Here is an 18965-nt window from a genome sequence, read left to right on the forward strand (position 1 = left end):
TTCAGATAGCTGGGTTTAAGTGGTGTCTCATTAGTTTAAATTTGCTGTAATAAATAGTCTATCATGCTATTGGTGTGGCAGAAATATTACTATAGTAACTAGCCCGGTCTTGCTTTCTGGTGTTCCTTTGCTGTATTCCCCAAGGAATACTTTGCAGTGAAACATCTGTTTAGCCAAATACGTGGTAACAGTAATCAACTTTTTTTCCCCTCAGATACCTCTTAAATATGTAACTGAAAAGACACTGAATTATGGAATGACAGAACACTAAATTCACAAACAAAATTAATTTTAATTAATGTTGTTAAATTTGTTGGGCTTTTGGTGGTGTTTCTTATTGGGAATTTGTCTTCAGCCTCTGTTCTGCTGTGAGCTTTTTCTCTGTAAATCTTAGACTCTGTGGCGTGTGTGTGTGTTTGTGGCTTTGTTTTGACTCAGCGGTGCCCAGGAACATACACGCACTCCCCTGACTGACTGAGGAGGAGTGTGTTGTAGCTTGATGGCTTACCCTGAGAGAAAGCACTTGAGCGATTTCTATCAGGAACTGGCCGTCTCTTAGAACAAAGGACAGACCTGCGGAGCACGGAGCACCGAACGCTGCTGTCCCTCTGATTCCCCCTCCTAGCTGAGCTCTTCATTTCACAACGTCAGAGTTCAGTTCTCTGAAGCTTCGTGTTACCATTTAGTACTTTATGACCTAACTAGTTGGCCAAGAAAAGGACCACATATAGACATATGTGGTGTTCTTTCTAAGTTCAATGGCTGTTTTCAAAGACACTCCTAGAGCAAGTTAGGAAAGAGGATAACCCACTGCCGTCAAGTCGATTACGACTCAGTGACCCTATAGGACAGAGTAGAACTGCCCCATATGGTTTCCAAGGAGCGACTGCTGGGTTCAAACTGCCGACCTTTAGGTTAGCAGCTGTAGCTCTTAACCACTGTGCCACCAGGGCTCCAGGAAGGAGGATAGGCTTGAATATTTTGGGAAATTAAGGCAGCTCTGCGAAATTAGGTTGAAGTCCCTGGGTGGTGCAAACTGTTAACGCACTCGGCTGCTAACTGAAAGACTGAAGGATCCCAGAGGATCCTCGGAAGAAAGGCCTGGTGATCTACTTCAGAAAAATCAGTCATTGAAAACCCCATGGAGCACAGTTCTACCGTAACACACATGGGGTGGTCATGAGTCGGATTAGCTCGACGGCAGCTGGTTAGGAAGTTAGGAGATCGCCTCTGTATGAAGCGCTATGTTGCTGTTCTTTAGGGAACTGGCTGCATTTTAATAAATGACTGCTTCTGTGCACTTATTGCAGGCTTACCACATCCCAGTCACTTCTTCACATGTATTGACATCTCACTTAAATGCCACAATAATCCTAGAAATGAAAAAAACCCGATACCAAACCCGTTGCCATCGAGTTGAAATCTGACTCATAGTGATGTTATGGAACAGAGTAGAATTGCCCCATAGGGTTTCCAAGGCGCGCCTGGTGGATTCAAACTACCAACCTTTTGGTTAGCAGCCAAATTCTTAACCAGTACACCACCAGGGTTTCTATCCTAGGAATAGCTACTGTGAATTTACCCATTTTACATATAAAGAGGAGCCCTGGTGGCACTGTGGTTAAGAGCTCGGGTGCTGACCGAAGACAGGTCAGCAGTTCGAATCCACCAGCCATTCCTTGGAAACCTACGGGGCAGTTCTGCTCTGTCCTACAGGATCGCCATGAGTCGGAATCGACTGGACGGCAGTGGGTTTTGGGATATGTAAAGAAACCCGAGATACGTGTAGGTTAAGTAGCTTACCTAAGGTAGTTAGGTGACCCGGCTAGAAGATCGTTCAGAGCCAGGATTCACGGCAGCGGCGTCTAACTCCAGAACCTGTGCTCTTTAAGCACCACTGCAGTATCTGAAGTAAATATATGTTTTCAGATATCCTGACACGGTGTAATATATTTAAAGCCGTGTCTTTCAAACTTTTTTGACTGTGAAACATACTTTACATTGCCAACTAGTGTGCACTTGCTCAAAGAAAACGAATAAAAACCACACACGTGGGCTGCACTCTGCCTTGTTCTCTACTTCATTTCTGAAAAGACCCTTAAAACTGATTTCACGACCTACTATAGGGTCACCACCTGCTGATGAAGAACAACGGAAAGTTCTAGATGCACCTGGGCTCCGCGGGAGGTCCAGGTGCACGTTGTTTGCTGAATAAATGGGCCGTCATCACCTTTCCCCAGGGCCCAGCCACCGTGCCTATTTGTTGACTGAGTGAACATGTAAACAGATAATCATGTTTTTCTCCTGCATCTCTGTGTTTTTAAGTGCTGTTCTCCACTTCTTCCCTTTTCTTTTTGAAAACAAAATCTGAAATTTTGCCAAATCTGGAGATGATTTAGGCTGAGAACAGAGAAGGTCAAGAACCCACTTAATAATGATCTTGTGGAAATATGTGTTGCAAATTGAATTTTTATAAAACTAGTCAGATTTGCCCGTGGATCTTTTAATTTGTAATTTTAACAGTATGTCTGTGTCTCCTGCTGTTTCCACCACATGCTTGTTCTGGGACCTCCTGTTATTCCTGCAGAGGTTTTCTCTGGCCCACACTGACGTCTCTTCTAGAGGCAGGCTAGTTTGGGATGGGCTTACTTCCTCTCCCACCTCTGTAAGATTCAAGGCACCCGGGGCAACCCTGGGCCCAGTTTAGTTCAACCCTAGCATTTCCTGGAAGTTCTATAGACAGAGATAGATAGATAGCTAACCAGCTAGCTAGCTGCCTGTGTCGAGTCACCTCCAGCTCATGGTGACCTTATGGACAACAGAACGAAACGTTGCCTGGTCCTGGTCGTGCCCATAGTCGCTGGCATGTTCAAGTCTATTGTTATGGCTGTTGTGCCAATTCATCTCACCGAGGGTCTCCCTTGCCCTCACTGGCCCTCTGCTTCACCAAACATGATATCCTCCTCCAGCCATTGATCCCTCCTGATGACATATTCAAAGTAAGTGAGTCAGACAGTGTTCTGTTGTGTTCTATAACGTTTTCACTAATTTTTGGAAGTAGATCTCCAGGCCTTTCTTCCTAGTCTGTCTTAGTCTGGAAGCTGTGCTGAAACCTATCCACCGTGGGTGAACCTGCTGGTATTTGAAATACCGATGGCATAGCTTCCAGCATGATAGCAACATACAGGCCACCACAGTGTGACACAGTGACAGATGGGTGTGATGGGTGGTGGCGGAAGCTGTGTACCCCCGCCAAAAAAAAAAAAAACCCGTTGCCGTTGAGTGGATTCCTACTCATAGAGATCCTATAGGACAGAGTAGAACTGCTCCGTAGGGTTTCCAAGGTTGTACTCTTTATGGAAGCAGACTGCCATGTCCTTCTCCCACGGAATGGCTGGTGAGTTCAAACCACTGACCTTTCGTTTGCAGCTGAGCGCTTAACCACTTTGCCACCAGGGCTTCTTGGAAGTTACATAAGAGCCCCTAAACTGTCTTTCATGGGTGAGGGTCTTCTGAATGGTTGAGTCTGGCCTTGGCTCAGGGCCTATCTCCAGAATATATGGAACTTCTCTAGAATCTCAGGCTCGGAAGGAGCACTCTGTCTGCTATTAGTGGAGACATCTCAGATGGACTGGTGAGCAGGGCATGGGCCAGCCCAAATGTGCGTTGGCTGCAAGGTGGCTGGTAACTTCTGGATGCCAGGTAGTTCTGTGTTAGCAGACACTGAAGGCCAGGGGCGTGGGTTTGTTTTTTTTTTTCTGAATTGTGCTTTAGATGAAAGTTCACAGCTCGAGTTAATTTCTCAAACAAAAATTTTTATACACATATTGTTATGTGATACTAGTTGCAATCCCTATAATGTGAGAGCACACTCCGCCTTTCCACCCTGGCTTTCCCGTGTCCATGCAACCTGCTCCTGTCCCTTTTCATCCTGCCTCCAGACAGGAGCCACCCATTTGGTCTCATGTATCTGCTTGAACTAAGAAGCACACTCTTCGCAAGTATTATTTTATGTTTTATAGTCCAGTCTAATCTTTGTCTGAAGAGTTGGCTTCAGGAATGGTTTTAGTTCTGGGTTAACAGAGCGTCCAGGGGCCATGGCTTCGAGGGTTCCTCCAGTCTCAGTCAAACCATTAAGTCTGGTCTTTTTATGTGAATTTGAGTTCTGCTCCACACTTTTCTCCTGCTCCATCAGGGACTCTGCTGTGTTCCCCGTCAGGGCGGTCACTGGTGGTAGCTGGGCACCATCTAGTTCTTCTGGTGGCATCGTGTTTTAAGATGTTGGTGTTAGAGAATTGGTTTACTAGGTTTCACCTAACATTTCTTTAATGTTGCCTCTCTCTTCTTTTCCTTCCTGATGCCTCGTTACACATATAACACTAGCTCGAACAATTTCTGGAATAAAAAAAGAGTAACAGAACATAGGAGCCCTGGCAGTGCAATGGTTAAGCAGCTCAGCTGATAACTAAAAGGTTGGTGGTTCAAACTCACCAGCTGCTCCACAGGTGAAAGACCTGGCAATCTGCTTCTGTAAAGATTACAGCCTAGAAAACCCTATGGGATGGGTCAGTTCTACTCTGTCACTTGGTGTCACCGTAAGTCAAAAATTGACTTGATGGTACATAAGGACAGCAGTACATCTGTTCATTAAAAATAAGTCAAGGTAATTCTGCAAGCAAGGGCTTTTTGAAATGGTGGAGAAACTCAAAGGTGGGAACGAGAGGTGTGTGTTGGCAGTAAGGAGATGGTCAAAGGGAGTGTTTTAGTTATCTAGTGCTGCTATAATAGAAACACCACAGATGGGTCACTTTAACAAACAGAAATTTATTCTCTCAGAGTCTAGGAAGCTAGAAGTCCGAATTCAGGGTGCCAGCTCCAGGGGAAGGCTTTTTCTCTTTGTTGGTTCTGTGGGAAGGTCCTTGTCATCAATCTTCTCCTGGTCTAGGAGCATCTCAGCATAGGGACCCTGAGTCTAAAGGATGCACTCTGCTCCTGGCTCTTCTTTCTTGGTGGTATGAGGTCCCTCTCCTCTCTGCTTCATTCTCTCTTTTATATCTCAGAAGTGATTGGCTCAAGACACAACCTAATCCTGTAGATTGAGTCCTGCCTCATTAACATAACTGCCTGTAATCCTGCCTCATTAACATCGTAGAGGTAGGATTTACAACACATAGGATAAGTATACCAGATCACAAAATGGTGGACAACCACACAATACTGGGAATTATGGCCTAGCCAAGTTGAGACACGTTTTGGGGGGGGGCACAATTCAATCCGTAACAGGGAGTCTCTCATCAGTAGATCCTCAGGACCTATGTGATTCATTTTAGTTTATTCTTATTGTCACTCAGCAAGTCCAGGTGACTAAACTTTCAGAGTCCTTAAAACTGAGAAAGGGTTTTTGAAGATTTTTTTCTCCAATGGGATGGAAGTATTCCCTTCCTGGTATAAAGGTTTATTGAAGCACAGTGACATTTTACTAGTTAGGTGGTTTAAAGGAAATTTTATCTGTGTGGCTGATGATGAGATAAAGGCAGATATCAGCCCATGGGCCCATGGGAAGCTGGAATCAGAATGAATCTAATGTGGAAAAGCCCTTCAGTGGTGAGGAAGGACTTCCTCAAGTGTACTGCATCTTTCTCCTTATATTCTTTCACTACTGAGGGCAATATGCACTCCAGTCTCTAGAACTAACTCTAGCCCATGGAATCACTTTCTGGGGTTAGGTTGTGATAGCCCCAACGGCATCTTTCATCACCAGAAATGTAGTACAGAACCATGCTATGATCAATAGATGCTTGGTGGTTGACAGGCTGAATTCCTGAATTTTAGGTGATGAGTCTGGTTCTGTAGTCCCACCATGCTGAGTTTGTGCTGGGAGGTCTTGGCTATGGGGGGACCCATGAGGATTGTTTGACCTTGAATCATTAAACATTTGACCATTACTATTTGCTCAACCCTGTTTTAACAGGGGGGCTCAACCAAGATTAGAGTGTTTTTTCCCTCCAAGTGTTTACAATGTCATGAAGACCTGGGCCACCCACAGACAATCTGGGTGGGAGTCAGAAGACCAGGGTTTTAGCTCCAGCCCTGCAGTTAGCTGTCAGAGTGAGGGTGGGCCAGTCTGTAACCTCTCCAGGCCTCGGTGTCCTCCTCTGGGAGACAAAAGATGAGCAGTAAGGTGATTTTAATGCCAACTGCATGAAGCTGACAGTCAGTGCTGTGGGAGGCAGGATGGGGTTGCTAATGATTCCAGTTACGATTTGCAAATATTCCTATTCAAACTGTAGCAGGAAGCCCTTTCCCCCTAGCTCGAGGACCCTCTCACTGACTAAATGCATACAGAATCAATTTTTGGGTCTGTATCCTGTTTCTTCCCCCAAAGACTCATACAGCAGTTTACAGAGAAATGGAAACCCAGCCCTGGTTCTAAATTGATTTGGCTTCATTTGATACACTCTCCCTTTCTAGAATATGACTTTTCGGTGATAATAACCCAAAAGATTGCTTTGCACACCTCTTTCATTGTTACGATTCTTTTCAGAAGATGTCTTACAGTAAAACCGCCCGGGAGGTTTCAGCAGGCTCAAAAGTAACCAAACGAGAAGAGTCAAGACCTCATAATGAGACCAGTGGGGTTGAGGCCTTTCTTCGTCTGGGAAGACTGGAGCACTCTCAATTCCAGTGACCCGTTGCCATCGAGTCGATTCTGACTCATAGCGACCCTATAGGACAGAGTAGAACTGCCCCATAGAGTTTCCAAGGAGCACCTGGTGGATTTGAACTGCCGACGTTCAAATGGTTAAGTCGTAGCACTTAACCACTGTGCCACCAGGGTTTCCCAATTCTGGTGACTACCACCATGTTTGGTCAGGAGAAAAGAAGAGGATCGTGCCCTCCACTGAGAACCAGATCCACATGACACTCTGACTTGTTTCTGGGTCACAGTGCTGGGCAGGAAAACCAGGGCCACTGATGGTGCTGTCAGTACCAGGAGGGTGACGCAGGCCCAAGAAGAGGCTCATTCCTGTTAGCACCAGAGCTCTGCTGCCTGGAGTGCAGACCCCAAGGCCCCCACGTCGCGGTCGTTAGCATTCTTAAAGTGCCGGCAGCCTTTAGGAAGACTATCCTTTGTCCACAAGGGCTGCGCACCAAATTGAATTAGGAGGAACTGCTGTTGTTAGTTGCCCCGAGGTGGCTCCAGCTCCTGGTGACAGCAGCGTCGCACTGTCCGGTACCATGTTCACACCGGTGGTACGTTTGAGTCCATTGTTGCGGCTGTCGTGTTCGTCCACCTCACGGAAGGCTTCCCTCGTTTTCGCCGACCCTCTGCTTTTGCCACCCATGCTGTCCTTTCCTAGCACCTGGTCTTCCTGATGACACGTCCAAAGGGAGCGAGCTGAAGTCTCGTTGTCCTTGCTTCTAAGGAGCATTCTGGCTGGCTGTCTTCTAACGCCAATTTGTTCTAGGAGACGCCATCTCCAAGGACTTATTACAACAGAATGTTCTCTTCTCCTCCCACTTCCCCCAAAAGCAGACACCTTGGAAATCATTCTGTGAGTTCTTTTCTCCAAGCTGCGGCTCCTTGTTGCCAAAGCATAAAGAGAATTTGAAGAATGGGAGGGGAATAGGTTGGGACTTCAGGAATACAGGTTCCGAGGGCAAGATTATTTGAACAGGCCCGCACGCCAGTTATTTTTCACTCCTTTTCGCTAACGTGTAAGCCAGCCCACCCCTTAATGGATGTGTTATCTGATGGGGCTGGTCATCATCATTATGGAAGGACACTAACAGAACAGCTCTACAGAAAAATGACCCAGGCTGGGAATGGATCCATGAGGGGGTAATTTGAAAAGTGGAATCTGAAGGTCTGGCAGGCCCTAGAAAATTTCTGTCTTGCTCAATGGGATTAGTTGTCCAAGATGAAGAATATTTTCTTCTTGTACCATCCCGTCTTCTGATTGCTCTGATTTCACCACTTGTTCTTTTTCCTCCTTTCTACTCCAGTGGCGGATCCCAGGGCCAGCAGCCTTCCCGTGAACCAGCACTGTCCCGGGCGTGGAAACAGAATCAGAGGTTAACTACGGTTATGTGAAAGCAGAGAAAGTGAATGGAATTTTTTTTTTTTTTAAGAAATAAGTGAAGAAAAAGTATAGAATTGGATTTATGAGGAAATTCGGCTGCTCTCACTTCGGGATATTCATGAGGCTCTCATCGCTTATTTATTAGAACAGGACTCGTTTTTCTGATGAATCCAGGGCTAGATCTTCAGCCCTCACTGGAATTATCTGTCCAAGAGAACAGCTGGGAGGGTGCAACAGGGGGAGGGCCTGTGCCTAGGACACGGCAGCGAGCCAAGCTTGTTTTGTAGTAGGGCTTGATTTGCCAAAAAGTGTGTGCATGTGTGTGCGTGTGTGTGTGTGTATGCACACATATGTGTGGAGGGGAGACACACTTATCTCAGCCACATGCCTTCCACAGACCTACATCTGGCCCCCATGCCAGAGAGGAAGGAGGAGGGCCGAGGTGTTTGGGGCTGTGGATTGGGAGAACCAACCAGTAACCAGTTGCCATGGCGTTGACTCTGACTCATGGCGACCCCACGTGTGTCAGAATAGAACTGTGCTCCATAGGGTTTTCAGTGGCTGATTTTCAGACGTAGATCACCAGGCCTTTCTTCCAAGGAGCTCCTAGATGGACTTGAACTGCCAACCTTTTGGTTAGCAAACGAGCACTTAATCATTTGCACCACCCAGGGACTCCACTTTGGGAGAAGGTTGTAAAACGTTTTAGGGAATGCAGTCCACTCAGGTTGAGAGAAGAGAGCAAGGTGAAAGGATGTTAGAAGAGAGTGTGTGCCTTCCTTGTCTGTGGAATGCACAGGCTTCTGGAAATACTGGGCAAGAGGTGCTACTGCGTGGTGGGGTGGGGTGGAGATGGCTGCCTGATGAGTGGGTGGCATCCTCTCCCCTCACCTGCCCACCCTTCATTGGCGGCACTGGAATGCCCGCCATGTGCACCACGCAAGGCACTGAGGAGAGGAAGAACGAGGCCCGGTCTCTCTCTCTCCAGGAGTTCACAGCCCAGAGCGGGCGACAGCCACAGAACCAGCACTGACAGAGTGAGGAGCCCAGGGTGCCTGGTAGGCAGAGAGGCCTCCTGCTCAGGCTCTGAAGGGTGAGGGAGGGCTTTCTGGAAGGGAAGAGGCACTACTGAAGCCGAGTCCTGGAGGATGAGCGCGTTGTGGGGAGCGTCCTTCCCACGGCCGAGGTTCCAGCATAACCTCCCTTCCTGCCTCAGTGGAAGGCGAGTCCCAGCTGCAAGCTTTGGGTCTCCTCGTGGCCAACCTTTGGGAGTACTTTCCCCACCTGCCCCTTCCTCGCCCACCCTCATCTGCAATCTTTCTTTCTCTGCTGCTTTTCTCCCTGCTGTGTAAACACATTCAAATATATTTCATCTTAAAATTAAAAAAAAGACCCTAATTCGTGTTTAAACCAGTTGCTGTCAAGTAGTAGACCCCAATCATGGCAACCCATGAGGGTCAGAGTTGAACTGTGCTCCATAGGTTTGCAATGGCTGTGACTTTTCAGAAGTAGATCACCAGGCCTTTCTTCCGAGGTGCCTCTGGATAGACTCATACCTCCAACCATTTTGTTAGTAGTTGGGCGCATTAACCATTAGCGCCACCCAGGGACTCCTAGTCTGCATATAGTTACCACCCTAGGTTCTTCTGTTCACACAAGCATCTTGGAAGAGGAGTCCACCTCACCCTCACACTTCCCTCCTCACACATCGGCAGACAGGCTTCTGCCCCCAACTTCCCCTGAAGCCTCTGGGGCAGGGTCCCAGTGTTCTTCAGCCAGTGGGTCCTTCCCTGACCTGTATGTGACATCTGACACTGTCGTCCATTCCCTCCTTTCAGAAACTGTTCCCCTGGGCTTCAGTGACAGCCTCGTCTTCCTTCGTGATGGTCCTTTATTCTTGATGTCCTTTGAGGTACCTCTGTCTTTACCAGCTCCTCAAATGTGCGTGCGTCTTCAGCCCTCCACAGACAGCTCCTCTCACGCGTCCACCATGCCTTTGGCAGCCGGCTGTGCGCGGATGCCCAGCTCAAACCACTGTCGAGCGTCGGACTCAATTCTCCAGCTGACCACCAGGCGTTTCTGCCTGGGTGTCCTGAAGAACTCTCACTCACTGTGCCCCACACTGAACTTGGCATTGTTCTCTGGGAGCCACTCTTTGTCTTGTCCTGTCAGTCTAGGTGACTGGTACCACCAGCAACTCAGTCATCACAGTCAGAACCCAGGAGTTACCCTGGACCCCTCTGTTTTCCCCCATTTCTCCTCACCCCAGCCCCCATCCAGTCGGTCACCAAGTTTTGTGATTCTGTGTCCTTAATGTCTCTGGTTGGTGTGTACTGTTGAGTCAGTTCCAACTCATAGCGACCCTTTAGGACAGAGTAGAACTGCCCCATAGGGTTTCCAAGGCTGTGATCTTTACGGAAGCAGATCACCAGGTCTTTCTCTTAAGGAGTGGCTGGTGGATTCGAATCACTGACGTTTCAGTTAGCAGCCCAGAGCTTAAACTCTGTACCACCAGGCCTCCCTAATGTCTCCTGTAGCCCTCTCCTTTCCACTGCCTTTGCCTTATTTCAGACTTACTTCTCACCTGGCTTACTGTCGTAGATGTAAAATTGTACAGTTCTCAAACACTGGCCTTCAGACAGGTGCCAGACTGGCTGTCCAAGAGTTGCTTGGAGAGCTTTGTAGCCGTAGAGACCACGCCACCCAGAGAGAGGCTGGCTCAGTTTATCTGTCTTTTTACAAAGCTGCCCCCATGGCCCTGAGGTGCAGCCTTGGGTGGGGGAGCCATTTCTGGTGATCTTCCTGCCTTCTGCCAGGTCTGCACCAGCCAGCCCTCCACATGAGGACTGTTCTAAACTGTAGACTGGATCCCAGTCACTTCCCTGTTCAAATCCTTGGTTCCCCCCTCCCACACTCCCATTCAAGAGCAAGTCCACTGACTTATATACATAGGCTTAGCTGCTTTCCTCAGCTGACACAGCTCTGTGATCCACCTCTTTCCTTTCTTTCTTCCCCAGGGCTGTACCTCCAGCAGGCACCTTGCCCTCCTGCCTTGCAGAACCGCGTTTTCCCTCAGACCTGCTGTTCCCTCTAAGGAGTCCTGGGGGCACAATGGTTCAGCTCTTGGCTGCTAACCGAAAAGTTGGTGGTTCGAACCCGCTAGCCACTCCTCAGGAGAAAGACCTGGCGATCTGCTCCCATAAAGATTACAGCCCAGGAAACGCTATAGGGCAGTTCTAATCTGTCCTATAGAGTCGCTATGAGTCAGAATCGACTCCACAGCACAGGACAATGACAACAACATTGTTCCCTCTACACGCGGTGCCCTGCCCCCTCTTGGCTGGCCAGTATTTGCTCATTCACATCCGTAGGGAATCAGCGTGAGGCTCTCCCCAGAGGCTGACCCACCCCCTATGACAGCACGCAACTCACCCTCCGGGTTCACCCGTTGTCTGACACATATACCCCCTCCCCTCAGTATCGTTAGAGCAGACGCTGCTGCGTGTGTGCATGTGTGTCTGTGTGAGAGAGAAAATACCTTTCACCTACAGCCTGCCAGACATGTCCAGCCCCTCCAGTTTCAGGGCCGTATGTCTGTCCTTCTAGGCGATGATGAAGTCATGGACTCCATCGGTCTGTTTTGCCCTCAATACCGTAATGGATACGTGCTTAAAAAGTGCCTGCCGGGAAACTGCTCATCCTTTCAGGCTGTCTGAAGGAAATAATTGACACTCGTCACTTAGGAAGCACTTGATCTACAGTAATTTCCCTCAAAATAAAACCATGAAGCATCAATGAGTGACGTTCCGATATTTTATGCCTCTCCTTCTCCCCCGACCCCGGCATTAATCATCACTCTGCCAAGCTGGAAAGCAGCTTGCTCGGGGTAGGGGTAGGGGGTCAGTCGGACAGTGCGAGCAGCTGTGGTCATGTGTGAGGGAAGGACGGAGAAGGCTGGATGATAATCTCCTGTGTAAAAGGGACCATGGTTTGATAAAATATCAGACCTGCTTTTATGTAATAAGTTAAAAAAAAATAAAAATACAGGTGTCATTGAGTTGACTCTGACTCACAGTGACCTCGTGTGTCAGAGTAGAACTGTGCTCCATAGGGTTTTCAGTGGCTAATTTCTCAGATGTAGATCCAGGCCTTTCTTCCAAGGCACCCCTGGTTGGAGTGCAGCCTCCCACCTTTCACTTAGTAGCTGAGCACATTAAGTGTTTGCACCACCCAGGGACTCCTTGTCATAAGTGGGGGTGTCAGATTTGGATGTAGTCTGTTCCCCTTGCCTTTCTTTGCCTTTTTCCTGGAGAAGCAGTCCCTCCTGACCTCTGTCAAGGGAGCACGCTAGCCTGCGCACTGACTTCATTTTCGGCACAGTGGCACTGGCAGAGTGTCCAGGGTCTAGAGGCCAGCTGAGGGGGGCAGCAAGGGAGTCCTGCATGCACACACAAAAGTTGGCGGGGGTGCATCCACCTGCCAGCCGAGGATATCTTGCAAGCCCAGCATGTTAGAGAGGATCAGATATGTCATTAGTCTGCTATCCGGGCATTGCCTAGAAGCCAGGTAAATGCTCCAAGAGCTCCCGTGCTGCTGCTTTCTGGGTCTGGGCTGAGATCGTGTAAGATGGCACGGGTTGTTTGCACCCCTCTGCCATGTTTTCACGGTGGTCCGTCACCTGGCACCAGCAGGCTGTGCTAGGGGGTGGGGAGGATGGGCACACCAACCCCGACCAGGTAGAGTTCTGCATGTTGCATAACTCTTCAGTAAGGACTTGTCAGATGATTGTGTGAGGAATAAAACTGGGCAGAGTGCCTTTGTAGCCCTCCGGTGTTCCTGTTCTCAGGAAAGTTTGCACTCCTTTCCCGTGAGGGTCTGTTTGGAACGTTGTCCACACAGGATCTTTTCCTTACCCCTGGCCTCCCCGAACCAGCTCCTGGCATCCATGTTTCTGTCAGGGATCTTTCTTCATTCCAGCCACTGGGACACAAAATCCCACAGACACCCCCTCACTCCAACATCTAGGCAGTTGTCAGGGGTCCTGGAATGCAGCATCTCACGCTCACTCCTCCATGGCTGTCATGCCTTTAGGCCCCATCACCTTTACCTGCTCTGGTCTCCTCATGGGCTTCTGGGCTCGCTCTCCTTCCATTCACCCATCAAGCTGAGGTGCTCCCTGCCCAGCCCTGTGGCTCCACACTGGCCTCCTCGCTTAGCCTGGCTTCCTGGGCTCACCCTAGTATGTTTCCATCCCCCTTTCCCAGCTCTGTTGATTCATTCACACACATCTGTGGAGCACTTTCTATGCTGGACACTGATAGATTCTGGGGACAAAGATGAAAAAGTCACAGGAGCTGTCCTTGAAGGGCTCACAGCTGGGAACGGGAGGCGGCCATTGTACGAATAAGTCAGCGCAGAGCAGTGCTCACGGTGAGGTGGTGGGGCAAGGAGCGGAATGGTAGACTCTGCCTGGTTGACCTGGGGTGAGGGAGTGGGATTAAGAAAGGCATTCCAGAGGAGGAGATACCTGAGCAGAACTTGAGGAGTGGTTGATGGGGGGTCTGAGATGTGGGGGGCACATGGGTGCATTCCTGGCACCCCTCTACCACACGCCCTGTATTATAACTATCCTGTCCACTCGCTGCTCCCCAAACACACTCGCCCTCTCCAGCTGTTCCCCGTGAGGGCGCCATCATGCCTCCCCTCCTGCTGAAATCTCACCCATCCTTCCAGGGCAGGCTCAGATTTGGCTCCTCCTGAACCGTGCCTGACCACTGTCTTCCTCCTGGCCTGCCTTCACCATTACGCACCTCTGCTGCGGCCTTGGTGTTGTTTGTTGACCTTCCTTAGTCTCCCCAGCCATACAGCCTCCTTGAAGGACTCTCTTGACCGCTGAACTGAATAATGAGCATTTTTCTGAGCCAAGAGCAAAAAGCAGAAGGAAATGTGCAGTGGACTGTGTACGTTCTTGGCTTTTTTGTCAGTGTAGTTTGGGTGGTCAAGGTGTGTGAAATAATGCGGCACCTGCTGTTTACCTAGGAACACCCCTGGTGCCGGGAGAACATGCTCAGAAGCACCTTTTCCTCTCTCTTCTTGTTGTAGGGTTTGATGACCTTAACGTGTGTGCTGACCCAGGCGTCCCCGAGAATGGCTTCAGGACCCCCAGCGGAGGGGTTTTCTTTGAAAGCTCTGTGACCCGGTTTCACTGCCAAGACGGATTCAAGCTGAAGGGCTCCACAAAACGACTGTGCATGAAGCATCTTAACGGGACCCTGGGCTGGATCCCAAGCGATAAGCCCATCTGTGTGCAAGAAGGTAAAGTGCTTTCCTCCCTGTGCAAGTGGCTCCTGTGGCTTAGCTTGACGGGCCACGGGGGTACACACTGTGTGTGACGGAGGGGTGAATGCCCTGGGCTCTTCTCCCTGTTTCGGGGCTCCACCTGCATGCTGACTGTAATGAGGGCCAGGGTCGGGGTAGGTTATTCTCAGCATTAGGAGTAAGAGTCTTCCTTCTCTATCTCCATTACAACCCAATCTGTCACCATTTTTGTCAGTGCTGGAGAGCAACTCAGATAACATTAGGGCTGTTTATTATTAGGCTTACAACTCAACATTCATTTCGATGTTACTCAATAAAAAGCAGTAGATACATTGTCCCCAAACTGTGTATAATGATACTGAAGATGTATGTTACTCAGAGGATTAAATCAGTTACTACTCAGTTCTGCGTTCATCGGAGCTCACTTAAGAACAGAACAGTGGCAGGCAAGTGACAGCTTGATAGAGTAGCTGTCTGTTTCTGGCAGTTATCCCTAAATGTATTGGTGGTGACAAGATAATCATTTACTTCTAGTAATTGTTGAAACAACTTGATACTTCTCTTGTTTTTACTCTGTGTAGATACATTTAGGGTTTTAAAAAATGGGTCGAGTTTAACAAATTGGAATGCCACGTTGTTGGTAAAGAATCTCAGAGGACCAGCAAGGCTGAGGTAGGAATAGGCATGAGTCAAGAATTAATTTTAGCCCCAGATTTCCATGAGGTCTGGGACTTACATTTCATTGAGTTCATTAGAAATTAGTTTCAATTTCCCTTCATACTGTTACTGATTGTATATTGGGATGGCACTTTTATAATAATGGTTTTTAAAATATTACTCTGAGTTAGTGTGCATGTTCTTTATGACATTCTTAAAAATAGTTCACTCCTGCAAGCATATATTGAGGATCCATAATATGCCTCTTTACTGGAATTAGAAAGGATGGGTAAGATAGTGTCTTTTCCTTTAAAGTAGTTGCTCTCTTTGCTTTTATTTTCTGGGTTAAAAAAAAAAAAAGGCAAAATTAGTATAATAAGGGTTAAACCAAACCCATTGCCATCAAGTTGATTCCGACTCACAGCGACTCCGTAGGACAAGGTAGAACTGCCCCACAGGGTTCCAAGGCTGTAATCTTTACAGAAGCAGACTGCCACATCTTTCTCCTGCAGAACCACTGGTGTGTTCAAACCACCGACCTCTCAGTTAGCAGCCGAGTGCTTAACGACGGCACCACTAGGGCTCCTTATAAGAGTTAAGTTTTTTAAAAATAAAAATTTTTTGTTGCATGCAGCTCATGCAAGCTGTGGTTTCAAAGAGATTCTATTTAATTAAAGGTGCATACACATAGACCTCCATGGTAGAACCTATAGCCTAAGATGCACAGTGCTTAAAATCCAGACACGCTCAAGAAAGTCAGCGAACAAAGAACACCAAGATACGCTTCCTGAATATTTCCCAGAGATGAAGGTCCTGTTATTTTATTATCTTAAAAAAAAAAAAGTTTATCACCTTTTAGATGAACTTCTTTCCAACACTGCCTATAACTACATAATATGTAGTAATTCCAAGAGAAGGAATAAAGCGCCTTGGAGTGGGGAGGCTTTTATTGCACGGGTCTTGGTGCCTAATTCCTCACACTTAGCTCCGGTGTGTGGGAGGGGCTGTGTAGTGGGGATGGTAGATGTGAGTCAGCTCTTTTATTATGCAGCGTAAAACAGACCGGTCATGATAGTGAGCTCTGATCGTCATTTTGGAAAGTATGCAAGAACAGGTTTATTTACTTTAATATTTATGATAGTTTTGTTGGTCTTTGAAGGATCTGTATAAGAAGATCGCTTTTGTTTCCCTGACGGTGGAGAAAACATCATTGTTAATATCCTAAACCAAAACCTGACCAGTTGCCATTGAGTTGATTCGGACTCATGGCAACCCCGTATGTGCAGAGTAGAACCGAGCTCCATAGGGTTTTCAAGGCTGTGACCTTTCAGAAGCAGATCGCCAGGCTTTTTTTTTGAGGCCCTTCTGGATAGGTTCAAACCACCAACCTTTTGGTTAGTGGTCGAGCGCTTAACTGTTTGCACCACCCAGGGACTCCTGTTAATGTCCTAGGCCTTCTTTATTCCGTGTTGTTTACAGGTCTGAGACTCGGGGGGAGGGGGACATTTGGGAGTCTGTACCATGGACATCACATAGCAGTGAAGAAGGTAAACTTATTTTTTTCTGCTTTGCAAATGGCCTTTGCTCCCTGGTGAGAATTTATGCCGGGCAAATAGTAAGGGCTGCTGAATTCACTTGTTTCCCTTGTCAAGTAACTTTAGAAGGCTTATGAAAGTTTGTAGTGGTGGTAATAATAACAATAATTGATCACATTTTATAGCTCATTGAAGCTGAAAGGTGCTTGCAGATTCATTGTCTCATTGAACATGCTCAACCACCCTAAAAGATGAGTCTTGTTGTCCCCATTTCCGGATGAGAAGACAGGCTCAGAGCGGTTCGCCTTGCCAAGGTCACATAGCTGATGAGTAAGTAGCAGAGCTGGACCTGGTTTTGAGCAAGCATTTGTTTCTCTACAGGTTTGCGTCGGACCTTCTTTGTGTCACAAAAGCACCATCTAAACCCTTGGGTGGTGCAGATGGTTCAGTGCTGGACCACTGACCATAAAGGTTGGTGGTTCAAACCCACCCAGAGGCACCTCAGAAGACAGGCCTGGAGATCTGCTTCTGAAAGGTCACAGCCTTGAAAACCCTGTGGAGCACAGTTCTACTCTGCACTCATGGGGTCTCTGTGAGTCAAAACTGACTCGTGGGCAGCTAGCAACAACAGCAGTCAATGACCCAGGAGCAAATTGTTAAAATAGATGGCATCGTAAAGTTTCAGGGATGAAAGGACTCAGAAGTCATGTAATCCAAGCCCTCATTCTTGTTTAGCTTCTGTTTGACCAAGAGAGAAACTGAGGCTCGGAGGAGTTAAGAGCCTTCCCAGAGTTAAGCGATGATTTAGGGACAGAACTTTTTGAGCCTCAGGTCTCGTCACTGTCACCTGGGCTCCTTCCAGTCTCCCAGCTCTGCCTTAGACACAGATTTAAAAAAATAAGTTCATATGCTTTAAAATGCTTTTTAACAGTAAGTGCCCTACAGACGCAAGGTGGTGGTAGGATCTCTTGTACAGATCACACAGATTACTCTCTTACTGTCCACCTCACTCTGCCACACCTACCAGCCATCCTCTGGTCTCATATGGCCCCTTTATTCCATCTGCATTGCTTATTTCATGCAAACTCAATTTATGGAAGTTTGGATGTACAGGCTTTTAATACAGGGAATGAGTTAATTGTATAGACCCCAGAGCTTTTAACTTGAGAGATGTCTGTGCTTCTTCAAGCCGCTTCTACAAGACTGGAGCCTGCCTACCCCTAAGCATGGGTGTAAGGGTTCACGGCCCTGGGAGCATGGCAGGTGACCAGCTTGGTGGTGGGGAGACCATGGAGTTGGTAAAGGACTGCAAGTGAGCCCCATGGACACGGCTTCTGACATGGTAAGAACAGTGACTAAAGGTCAGTGTGACGGCCACTTCTTTTCAAAATCACTCAACTGGGGGTCTAGTAGGGGATACTTCCCCCTAGGTAAATACACTCCTCCTATCCCATATTTTATAAGAAAATGTAGTGGTGAAATAAGATTGACTTTACGTAAATGCACTTTTTTGCTTTGTGTGCCGTTGAGTCAATTCCAACTCATAGCAGCCTATATGACAGAGAAGAACTGCCCCCATGGGGTTTCTTAGGCTGTAATCTTTACGGGAGCAGATCGCCAAGTCTTTCCTCTCGTGGAGCGGCTGGTGGCTTCAGACCCTGCTACCTTTCGGTGAACAGCTGAACACTTAACCATTACCTTTCTGTTAGCAGCCAAACACTTGACCATTGTGCCACCAGGGCTCCTTAAATGCACTTTATAATCACCTGTGCAACACATATGTCAAATCAGCACATACAAAGATGTTGTCCCCACCCTTAAAACCTCACAAGGGGTGGGGGTTAGCGCTGTGATTTAGGCTACGATTTGTTTGCACAGCATAAAGCAAGTAATATATTTTTAAAAGAAATATCCCAAAGGGACTAAAATAAAATTAATTCAAGATCCATTTATATTATGAACAGATATATTGGTGTTGGGGGGACAGTAATCAGCCTGTCTTGCCAAAGCCTGTTTATTATCAATATTGATAAAAACGTTTCCCTACTTAACCGTCTCTTGGTATGACTGTGATACTGAATACATGTCAGCTCTTTCCTTTTTGTATTTCTAAAAAGTGTTATTATGGCAAAATGTATAGATAGCATAAAATTTGCCATTTTAATCATTTTTAAGTGTACGATTCAGTGGCATTAATTACAGTCACAATGTTCTGCGAGCTTCACCACTTTTTCCAAAGCGTTCTCACCATCCCAAACGAAGACTCAGCACCTCTTAAGCAGTAATTCCCCATTCCTCCTCCCAACGCCCCCGTCACCTCTAATCTCCTTTCTGTCTCTACGCATTGCATGTTCTAGATATTTCATATAAG

At 47.5% G+C, this 18965-nt stretch overlaps 1 protein-coding gene across 1 annotated transcript in view; it reads left to right on the forward strand.

Moving 5' to 3' along the window:
• Positions 1–18965, forward strand: part of SUSD4 (sushi domain containing 4) — a 169422-nt gene that overhangs the window by 80718 nt on the left and 69739 nt on the right. The window contains exon 3 of the mRNA XM_004375906.2: positions 14187–14399. Coding sequence (XP_004375963.1) covers positions 14187–14399 — 213 coding nt within the window. The remainder of the gene's footprint in view (positions 1–14186; positions 14400–18965) is intronic.

Source organism: Trichechus manatus, unplaced genomic scaffold, assembly GCF_000243295.1.
Source record: "Trichechus manatus latirostris isolate Lorelei unplaced genomic scaffold, TriManLat1.0 scaffold00039, whole genome shotgun sequence".
Lineage (NCBI taxonomy): Eukaryota > Metazoa > Chordata > Mammalia > Sirenia > Trichechidae > Trichechus > Trichechus manatus.